This window comes from Schistocerca nitens, chromosome 4 (assembly GCF_023898315.1).
Source record: "Schistocerca nitens isolate TAMUIC-IGC-003100 chromosome 4, iqSchNite1.1, whole genome shotgun sequence".
NCBI classification, from domain to species: Eukaryota; Metazoa; Arthropoda; class Insecta; order Orthoptera; family Acrididae; genus Schistocerca; species Schistocerca nitens.
The window spans coordinates 81,763,386-81,775,168 of NC_064617.1; the positions used below are offsets into that span (position 1 = coordinate 81,763,386).

At 39.6% G+C, this 11,783-nt stretch overlaps 1 protein-coding gene across 2 annotated transcripts in view; it reads left to right on the forward strand.

The window, feature by feature from the left end:
• LOC126252950 (uncharacterized) overlaps nt 1-11,327 on the forward strand; it is a 43,480-nt gene extending 32,153 nt beyond the window's left edge. The window contains exons 2-3 of one of the 2 annotated variants that reach the window (XM_049953963.1): nt 9,313-9,397; nt 10,233-11,327. In XM_049953963.1, the coding sequence (XP_049809920.1) occupies nt 10,264-11,040 (777 nt within the window). In that variant the 5' untranslated portion in view covers nt 9,313-9,397; nt 10,233-10,263 and the 3' untranslated portion in view covers nt 11,041-11,327. The remainder of the gene's footprint in view (nt 1-9,312; nt 9,398-10,232) is intronic. The other variant, XM_049953964.1, reaches the window with a different exon arrangement.
• Nucleotides 11,328-11,783: the final 456 nt, after the last annotated feature.

The following is an 11,783-nucleotide window of genomic DNA, read 5'->3' on the forward strand; positions in this document are numbered from 1 at the left end:
TGAAAAGATTTTGCCATAATGAAGTGTATTTCGATAGTCTTCGGCATTAGTCCCATCCATTGAAAAAGGACAGAATGTTTCATAGTGTATTATGGGAAGATTACATTAGAGAATTTGTTATAATGAGACTTTAAATAAGCATAAAGTCTTTGAAATCTTGTAGCTACATGAAATATGTTATGGACTTGTCATATTTTTCCTCCGTACAAGCAGTATTCCTGATAAAAATGCATTGTTGTAACCATTAATCAGATGTATAATTTCAGCAGTACCATTTTAATGGAATATGTGTTAATCACCTTAAACAAAAATAAAGAATATAACATGAAAAACCAAAATTTTTTGAGTCTTTAAATTTTAAATTTCATCCCCTGAAAAAAATGAGAATTATGACTTTTCATGTTTTCCCCTAGACTCTTCAATTGTACCTTGCTGAGTGAAGCTATTTAGCAGAATGGATATTAACAGCAGCAGTGTGTGCTGATTTGAAACTTCCTGTGATTTGCATCTGGATGTTTAGTCTACAGTTATAACATCGGTGAATATTCATCATTACCAAGACTGTAGTTAACTGATGATGTAACAATATATTTTGAGACAATTCAGTCATTGTATATTGTGGGTGGATGACTGGTTACTTTCCTGTCATTCTGGTGTTTGCTCACTAACAAAATATTTTGTCGTGTTGTTGTTGTTGTGGTCTTCAGTCCTGAGACTGGTTTGATGCAGCTCTCCATGCTACTCTATCCTGTGCAAGCTTCTTCATCTCCCAGTACCTACTGCAACCTATATCCTTCTGAATCTGCTTAGTGTATTCTTCTCTCTTGGTCTCCCCCTACGATTTTTACCCTCCACGCTGCCCTCCAATACTAAATTGGTGATCTCTTGATGCCTCAGAACATGTCCTACCAACCGATCCCTTCTTCTGGTCAAGTTGTGCCACAAACTCCTCTTCTCCCCAATCCTATTCAGTACCTCCTCATTAGTTATGTGATCTACCCATCTAATCTTCAGCATTCTTCTGTAGCACCACATTTCAAAAGCTTCTATTCTCTTCTTGTCCAAACTATTTACCGTCCATGTTTCACTTCCATACATGGCTACACTCCATACAAATACTTTCAGAAATGACTTCCTGACACTTAAATCTATACTCGATGTTAACAAATTTCTCTTCGTCAGAAACGCTTTCCTTGCCACTGCCAGTCTACATTTTATATCCTCTCTACTTCGACCATCATCAGTTATTTTGCTCCCCAAATAGCAAAACTCCTTTACTACTTTACGTGTCTCATTTCCTAATCTAATATCCTCAACATCACCTGACTTAATTCGACTACATTCCATTATCCTTGTTTTGCTTTTGTTGATGTTCATCTTATATCCTCCTTTCAAGACACTGTCCATTCCGTTCAATTGCTCTTCCAAGTCCTTTGCTGTCTCTGACAGAATTACAATGTCATCGGCGAACCTCAAAGTTTTTATTTCTTCTCCATGGATTTTAATACCTACTCCGAATTTTTCTTTAGTTTCCTTTACTGCTTGCTCAATATACAGATTGAATAACATCGGGGAGAGGCTACAACCCTGTCTTACTCCTTTCCCAACCACTGCTTCGCTTTCATGTCCCTCGACTCTTATAACTGCCATCTGGTTTCTGTACAAATTGTAAATAGCCTTTCGCTCCCTGTATTTTACCCCTGCCACCTTTAGAATTTGAAAGAGAGTATTCCAGTCAACATTGTCAAAAGCTTTCTCTAAGTCTACAAATGCTAGAAACGTAGGTTTGCCTTTCCTTAATCTTTCTTCTAAGATAAGTCGTAAGGTCAGTATTGCCTCACGTGTTCCAGTATTTCTACGGAATCCAAACTGATCTTCCCCGAGATCGGCTTGTACTAGTTTTTCCATTTGTTTGTAAAGAATTCGTGTTAGTATTTTGCAGCTGTGGCTTATTAAACTGATTGTTCGGTAATTTTCACATCTGTCAACACCTGCTTTCTTTGGGATTGGAATTATTACATTATTCTTGAAGTCTGAGGGTATTTCGCCTGTTTCGTACAACTTGCTCACCAGATGGTAGAGTTTTGTCAGGACTGGCTCTCCCAAGGCCGTCAGTAGTTCCAATGGAATGTTGTCTACTCCGGGGGCCTTGTTTCGACTCAGGTCTTTCAGTGCTCTGTCAAACTCTTCACGCAGTATCGTATCTCCCATTTCATCTTCATCTACATCCTCTTCCATTTCCATAATATTGTCCTCAAGTACATCGCCCTTGTATAGACCCTCTATATACTCCTTCCACCTTTCTGCTTTCGCTTCTTTGCTTAGAACTGGGTTTCCATCTGAGCTCTTGATGTTCATACAAGTGGTTCTCTTATCTCCAAAGGTCTCTTTAATTTTCCTGTAGGCAGTATCTATCTTACCCCTAGTGAGATAAGCCTCTACATCCTTACATTTGTCCTCTAGCCATCCCTGCTTAGCCATTTTGCACTTCCTATCGATCTCATTTTTGATACGTTTGTATTCCTTTTTGCCTGCTTCATTTACAGCATTTTTATATTTTCTCCTTTCATCAATTAAATTCAATATTTCTTCTGTTACCCAAGGATTTCTACTAGCCCTCGTCTTTTTACCTACTTGATCCTCTGCTGCCTCCACTACTTCATCCCTCAAAGCTACCCATTCTTCTTCTACTGTATTTCTTTCCCCCATTCCTATCAATTGTTCCCTTATGCTCTCCCTGAAACTCTGTACAACCTCTGGTTCTTTCAGTTTATCCAGGTCCCATCTCCTTAAATTCCCACCTTTTTGCAGTTTCTTCAGTTTTAATCTACAGGTCATAACCAATAGATTGTGGTCAGAGTCCACATCTGCCCCTGGAAATGTCTTACAATTTAAAACCTGGTTCCTAAATCTCTGTCTTACCATTATATAATCTATCTGATACCTATTAGTATCTCCAGGGTTCTTCCATGTATACAACCTTCTATCATGATTCTTAAACCAAGTTTTAGCTATGATTAAGTTGTGCTCTGTGCAAAATTCTACCAGGCGGCTTCCTCTTTCATTTCTTAGCCCCAATCCATATTCACCTACTACGTTTCCTTCTCTCCCTTTTCCTACACTCGAATTCCAGTCACCAATGACTATTAAATTTTCGTCTCCCTTCACTATCTGAATAATTTCTTTTATTTCATCATACGTTTCATCAATTTCTTCGTCATCTGCAGAGCTAGTTGGCATATAAACTTGTACTACTGTAGTAGGTGTGGGCTTCGTATCTATCTTGGCCACAATAATGCGTTCACTAAGCTGTTTGTAGTAGCTTACCCACGTTCCTATTTTCCTATTCATTATTAAACCTACTCCTGCATTACCCCTATTTGATTTTGTATTTATAACCCTGTATTCACCTGACCAGAAGTCTTGTTCCTCCTGCCACCGAACTTCACTAATTCCCACTATATCTAACTTCAACCTATCTATTTCCCTTTTTAAATTTTCTAACCTACCTGCCCGATTAAGGGACCTGACATTCCACGCTCCGATCCGTAGAACGCCAGTTTTCTTTCTCCTGATAACGACATCCTCTTGAGTAGTCCCCGCCCGGAGATCCGAATGGGGGACTATTTTACCTCCGGAATATTTTACCCAAGAGGACGCCATCATCATTTAATCATACAGTAAAGCTGCATGTCCTCGGGAAAAATTACGGTCGTAGTTTCCCCTTGCTTTCAGCCATTCGCAGTACCAGCACAGCAAGGCCGTTTTGGTTATTGTTACAAGGCCAGATCAGTCAATCATCCAGACTGTTGCCCCTGCAACTACTGAAAAGGCTGCTGCCCCTCTTCAGGAACCACATGTTTGTCTGGCCTCTCAACAGATACCCCTACGTTGTGGTTGCACCTACGGTACGGCCATCTGTATCGCTGAGGCACGCAAGCCTCCCCACCAACGGCAAGGTCCATGGTTCATGGTTTTGTCGTATGTGTATTGAAACAAACAATATTTCATTTCTGTCACTGCAGCTAATGTGTGAGTGTATAAGAGAGTTCAAATTTTTTGTATGTACTTAAAATGAAATAAGAGTGGTACTGTTATGTGAGGATATGTGTTGACCATCCATTAGCTGCATGTGAGTATTTACTTTTGCCCATTTTTATTTAAAATTTAACAGAAGTAGAATAAATTGTGTGTGTGTGTGTGTGTGTGTGTGTGTGTGTGTCTGTGTCTGTGTGCATTGTATAAAATGATAATTAAAATGGTTTGCATTGTCTGAAGCCTTGTCTTCATACTCCAACACAGGACTCCACCCACGTAGTGAGGAATTGGCAGAGACAGAAAAGTCTCTCTGTGCCACGCTGCAGCTGCTGGTTGTGTCGCTGGTGCCTGCTATCCTGGCCATGTATCTCTGACGTCCTAACTGTGAAATATGTGTTGCGTTCTTGTGGCACATAAATATTATTTTATGTTGTCATATCCAATGAAATTATTGTGTAGTTTATGTACATTGAAGTAGATAGCTGTGGTTGAAGATACAATGTCATACAACTGTATTGATTTTGAAACTGTGTGTTTAAAAGTAATCTGTGGAAAAGTTTTCCGAGTAAATATATTTTTTCATTACAGTAATACTTTGTCAATTAACTAATATTATAAGCTGTTGCTTCCATCAGTCAGTTATATAGATGTTTCATAGACTATGTTTATATTGTGTATACCCCACATTACTATATTCTTATTGCATTTGTTTGTGCATAGCTATAGAATTACCCCCCCCCCCCCCCCCGAATATTAATCTGTGTGTAAATGTGCAATGAGAGCTAAATTAATTGCCTTTAATTGTCAAAATCAATAGGCACATATAGATTACAGTTCCTGCACTATCATGATTAATATGAATAATATGCTCTCTCTCTCTCTCTCTCTCTCTCTGTGTGTGTGTGTGTGTGTGTGTGTAGTGGGAGCAATGCAATCAGTGCCAGTGGACTTGCCACAGTGGTAACACTGGTTCCCATCAGATTGAAGTAGTTAAGCACTGTTGGGCTTAGCTAGCAGTTGGAGCGTCTGTCGAGCACTGTTGGGAAGCAAGATGCATTCAGTCCTTGTGATGCCAATTGAGGAGCTGCTTTATTGAGATGTAGTGGCTCCGACCACAAAAACTGACAAAGGCAGGGAGAATGGTGTGCTGATCGCATGCCCCTCCACATTCACATACAGTAACATCTGTCAGCTGAGGATGACACAGCTGTTGGTCGGTACCATTGGGCCTTCTGATCTCTGTTCGGATGAGTTTGAGTTTACATATTATCAGTTCATGTAAGGTCTTTATCCAAAAGACCAGTTTGTAATTTTTCTTGTTAACATTCCTGTCTGCTACTGAATGCTTGTATTTCTGAGTGGTCATTTACCATTTTGCAGATATTTAATTTAAGCATTTCATTTTATTTAATGCCCTCCATCATCTCCTTTACTATTGAAGAAGTTGTGTACTGCATTGTATTTAACCATACATTACTGGTGTGATGGAAAATGTTGGGTGTAATTAAAATCAAATCAGATAGTCATTATCTCATTACATGCCTAATACAATCAAAGATTGTGACATAGGTGACTAGCCAACTGTAAGACTACACACACACACACACAAAATTAATCCTAAGTTGTAATATGCATGGTGCACCACCGTTATGGCTTGCATAGTTTGTGTGTTTCAAATCAGAAATCTCTTTCCCAATACCATTTTAAAAATCTTGTGAGTAATGAAGTTAAAAGTAAAGTAAAATTGCTTCCTCAGAGCAGTTCAGTAGAGTCCACTGTGTCTCCAGTTATGAACAAGACAATGCAGCCTGTGCGCAATGGTCAGCCTGTTGACATGACTCGAAGATTATTTCAAGCTTCGACTGTGTGTGTGTCGTCACTTATAGACTGTGTGTACGTTGTCACTTTATAGACTGTATGTTCATTGTGCTGGCTTTTTTTGAGGTACTGGGAAGAATGTGCCAACCTAGATAGTATGCAACCATCACCACATGATCAGTAGAGCCTTGTGGTCTCTCTTTTGAATTACAGAATAAATCCCTTGATACTATTTATTTATTTACTGTAAGACATACTATGAGTTTTTGATTCACAAGAAGATTATGAAACTATTACATATCAACAATTCAACACAGCGCTCCATCATGGTGTAACACAAATGACAATAGCTATAGACGAATATCAAGATCTTTTATATAGTTTGTTACACCATTCTTCACTGTCAGGAAATCATCAGAAGGAGATGCAAGACATGTTGATACGACATGAGCAATTGTCCATCATTCCACACCACAGATACAAGATGGTGAGGAAGACTTGTCCCACTTGTGGAGAATGTCTGCACATTCGCCATTGTACATTCAGATGTAATTCAGGGTAATCCAGATTGCCCGAGGCTGTACAAATTCTGAACATTTCATGTGGATGCAGTGCAGTTTCAGGCATTGTGGAGGACAGTTTTGCTGGCAACAGCATTTCCATTTATCGATGACATTGCATTCATTTTCAGTAAAGATCCTGGTTGTGATAAGAGTGGGATGTATTGATTGTAACCTTTTTTATTCCACAGGGAATACATCATTCAATATTGTAAAGTCAGAGTTTTTAACCATCTTCTGGTACTCAGGTACTAGTGCACTCTTCAACATTACATCAGTAAGTGGAATATGACTGAAGATAGGTAACCAGTATGTGGGAGAAGATCGTATTGATCTGCTAACAATGCCCTTGGATTTGTTAAGCTTTACATCTATCTTTTTGACATATTTAAGCCAAGAGACACAAAGTACTCTGCTACTGAGTATACCAACCCAAGTGCTGATACTTGAAGAGTGTCTGTAGATGATCCCCAACTATTGTCACAGAGTGTATGGAGAATGTTATATACACTTTCAACTTAGCAGATGTTTGTGCCAAGCCCTCTAAAAAGAAAGCAACCTGTCTAATACTATCTCAGGGTATCTTGGATGCATGTTATGAAGAAGTTTGTCTCCTTCAAAATAGACGTAAAGGGCTCTGTGTAGCAGTCTATTTCACAGATGAAAATATGCAACCTGTTTTATTTGAGTTAGGTAGTAATCACCATTTACAGAAGTACTGGCTTAAGATGTATGGATCAGAAGTTAGGATTTCTTCAGTTGTTCTGTGATGGGTAGCTATTGCCCATTCAGTCATCTGGATAACCAAGCTTTCTGTGATGTGTTGGAGAAATATCAGGTAAATATAAATGAAACAAAAGAGAAGCAAGGACAGATCCCTTTGGTAAGACACTGTTCAATACTTTTGCACAGCTACTGTCATTTTCTGAAGTTACAGTAAATGTCCTTTCAGCTAACATGTTTTCAATTAGTTTTATTGTCTGTATGCATGAAATAAGTTGTAATAATTTACAAAGCAGACCTTGCCTCCAAACCGTATCATAAGCTGCACTTAGATCAGTGAAAGCAACTGATCTTCTCTTCTTCATTCGTTATCCTGCTTCAATAAATGCTGTTTATGAAGAACTTACAAACAGTCTTCAATAGTACAATTGTGCGATGCTTCTTTGACTGATCTGATGACTTCCACATTTGAATATTGCAATGATTTTTGATGGCTTCATTTTTTGTGGGACTGAACCAGGTATAATGATGTCACAGAAGAAAAATGCCAACCACCTTTTGCTTAGTACCCACAATGCAGAAGACATTTTGGATGGATTCCTTTACTTTCCAGTGCCTTTCTGCTGGGCACTGTGATGTGTGAGAAATTACACAAGCAAACATATGGAACTGATCCTGGATCAGTGGTGTTATATTTCTTCACCAACAAGTGCAGGATTTGTAAGATGCCTGATGACCATTGTGTACCAATATTTGTATGAGGCATGCATTGTTCAGCAAGGAGGTTGATCAGTTATATTTTGGGCAGTATCATATACAGATGCTGTAAGTTCTCATTACTACGGAGGTTAATTTGAGGTATGTGTAGTATCAGTAGTGTACAGCTTTACAGTCAGCATTTCATGTCATTTTAGTATCATCTTCAGGCAGCAGGAATCAACTAAATGGAATTGCAGCTGGTGTATTTTGACATGTATCTGACTGAGTGTGCTTGCAGTGCATTACAACCTTGCTCCACACACACTGGATGACAACAGGAGGGCTGTTGTGACAGTGGGACAGGCTTGAGGAGCAGTGTCTTGAACATCTTATTGATAGTGAGCTAACACTAGGAACGAAACATTTTCCAATGTACTGAATGGAGAAACACAGCACTGAGCATTACTGTAAGCAGTAGCAAATCTTTTTTTTTCGTATGTAGAAGGATGAACACTTTCAAACAGATTCAGAAATTGAGTCAGTCAATTTCAAATTGTGTCATGCCAAAAGAACTAAATTTTATAGGTGGCACAAAAAAAATCAGAGAATTGATGGTTATCCACAAAATATTTGTTATAGTAAAATTATGTAATGAATAAAAACTCTATGCTCCAGATTCCACAGGGAGAGGTGGGGGGACGGAGTTGTTTGTTGTAAGTGCCACATTTTTCTCCCTATGAACACATATGAGTGTGGAGTATAACAAAATCTTAAGAAAGGCTGTAGGTGGCATCAGAATTAGTGGACAGACACTCCTTGGTGACTCTAGATATTTAGAACTAACAATGAATACTTGTGTGTTAAATCTTAGCATGCATCTATTTGACCATGTCAGTGCATAATACACCCAGTTAGAATGGCCACAGCCAGACAATTTTTGTGACTGCCGTACCTGTGTATCCTAGTACCTTGCATCTAATCACATACATTTAGTCTCTAACAATGGAAAACCAGAATGAAATAACAATATTATGTGCGTTTTCTATTTGAGAAGAAAGCCTTTAGGCTGAAAGCTAAAATGTAAAGCAGTGACGCAATATTTTGCTCCCACGCCAAGACAACTGAAGTGCATTATGTGCCAGTGGCCCCTATGTGTACTGCCATGCCTTATGGGGCAGCCTTGTGAACACTGTCAGTTAGTAGTTAGACTACTGTTGGCTTTCGGGACAAGGCAAACCTTTATCCCTGATAACGATTCATGTTGGAAGACTGCTTTTTAATTTCTGTTACCTCTGCTACCTTTCTCTTGCAGGTAAGTGGTTGCCTATTTAGTGCACAAGCTACCTGAAATTGTAACGTTTTGCCACACTTATTGAGACATTTTGCCACTGCCGTCTTGCTGCTTTGCTCAAGCTGCTATTGTCTTTCATGTTCCGTTAGGTATGTTGTAATGTATTATATTCCTCACTTGCAGGTGACTTTGTATGCTCGAGGCATGTCTAGCGTGTTGATAGCATCCTTCATGGAGCCTCACACATTGGATTTTTTTTACTGCTTCAGTAAGTCACGTTGTTGTTCACACAATGAAGAACTTTTCCCACTCATTCACAGATGTGCTGCTCACTGATAGGAGGGAACGTGCTTTTGTTCTGCCTCTTCCTACTATTAAGTTTTATTTTTTGGTACCATAATGCTACAGATAGTTTGTTGTCAGACCCATTGGCTCTGAAAGTGGATCACAGTTTCTACAGTTTCTCCTTCAAGAGTCTTGCATCAATCATTTGCCATGTCCTCTAAATTAATATCTGGAGGGAAGAATTCTTCCTGTTTCATATGATGGTGGGTGGTGACATGCAGGTGACAATGGCTGTGGAAGCCAAAACTCACACATGTTATTATTCGAAACTATATATTTGCACCATATAAGAAATTGATGCCAAAACCAGATAAGATGGAAAACTGGCTCAAATGGGTCTGTGTAGTACATAGTGGAGCAAAATATTGGTTAAACACACATTACTATGGCAGATGGTTGACTGCCCATGAGTTCCAGCAGAGATCTCTTCTGTCATTGTTAAGTGGTTGACTGACTTGTGAATGCATCCGCCATGCTTATATAGCTGTGCTGCTGCCAGTGTCCATTTTCCAGTGCTTGCTCCACTACAGCTTATTTTTCGGGGTAGTGGAGGCAGAAACATGTTTCATGCTTCTATGCGGTGCTGTTCAATAGTGCAGACAGTCTGAGCAATGTAAAACTGCCCACACCCACATGGCATTTTATATACAGAGTGCGTCAAAAAAATGTATACACACTTTGAACTGTCATAGACAATTTATTTCCCATTCTACAAGGTTAAATATCTGTGAGAAAGTAATGTTATGTTTCTTCAACAGGTGGCAGCATTGGCAAGGAAGTAACTGCAACATGGCGGACATGCGTTTGAGCTTTGAAGTGTGGAAGCAGATAATTAAGTGGTACTGGAAGTTTAAGAATGTAGCTGCGGTTCGAAGACAGTGGAGAAGTGAGTATGGTACAGAACCACCTTCAAGGTTAACAATTACACATCTACGAGACAAATTCGAAATTCATGGAACAGTGTGTGATGTGCATAAAGGTCGACCAGGGCGACCTCGTACAGCTACAAGTGATGATTCCACAACTGCGGTCTTGGAACTGTTTCAGCGTTCGCCTCAAAAATCTTCAAGGCAAGCGGCATGTGAGAGTAATGTAAGTGCTAGTAGTGTGCTATGCATTCTGAAGAAAGGCAAGTTTTGTGTGTACATTCCAAGGCTGGTGCAACAGCTAAGTGACAACGATCCAGATCAAAGGTTAGAATTTTGTGAATGGGTTCAGGAGATGGTGAGACGTGAACTGGGATTTATGGGTAGCATAATTTTGTCAGATGAAGCCCAATTCAAACTCAATGGAACTGTCAATTGGCAGAAGTGTGTGTACTGGGCTGAAGATAATCCTCACATTACAGTTGAAAAGGCTGTGAATTTGCCTGGTGTAAAATTGTGGTGTGGTTTGTCTGCAAGGGGACTCATTGGGCCTTTCCGCTTTGAAGGTACTGTTACTGGAGAAATGTACCTAACAATGCTTGCTGACTCCATATACCCTGCCATTTGTGCATTATACGGTAATGATGAGTTTTATTTCCAACAAGATGGCGCCCCGCCGCACTGTCATAGGGACGTATGAACATACCTGGATCGCAGTGTGCCAGGCCAGTGGATAGGACGCAGGGGACCAATCGAGTTTCATGCATGCTCTCCAGACCTCACACCACTGGATTTCTTCTTATGGAGCGCAGTAAAAGATGAGGTGTACAAACGTAAACCACGTCACCTGGCGGTGTGCGCAGAAATCTCATTGGACACTTTGGTATGATGTATGGAAACAGTGGTGACTCGTACTCAGAAATGTATTGATGCTGAAGGCCACCAGTTTGAACATTAATCACATTTGTAAAGTACATTTATTTTTTCAATTGGACTTTAAGCTTTCCATTTCCAGAAATTTAACATTGTAGAACGGGAAATAAAGGTTCGATGACTATTCAAAGTGTGTATACATTTTTTTGACGCACCCTGTATTCCAGGTGTTCAGAGACCTACATTGTGTTTCACAGGCTTCATCAGTTGCCATATCTTTGCTGGCGTTCTGAAGACTGTGCCTGTTTTATGTTTCTTGAGGCACCGGCTAATCTTCCCTGTTATTGAGCCACAAAACAGTAGACATTGTAGGTCTCAGGACAAACTGGAAATACAAAATCTTGTGTGGGTGTGGGTGGTTTTATGCTGGTCAGATTGTCTGAACTCCCAAAAAATCAGCTGTAGCAGAGCATGCACTAGAAAGTGGAAACTGAGTTGCATTCAGTGATACTTCTGTTATTAAAAGGACCAGTGGTTTCTGGGATAGCATAAAAATGAAGCAATAGAGAC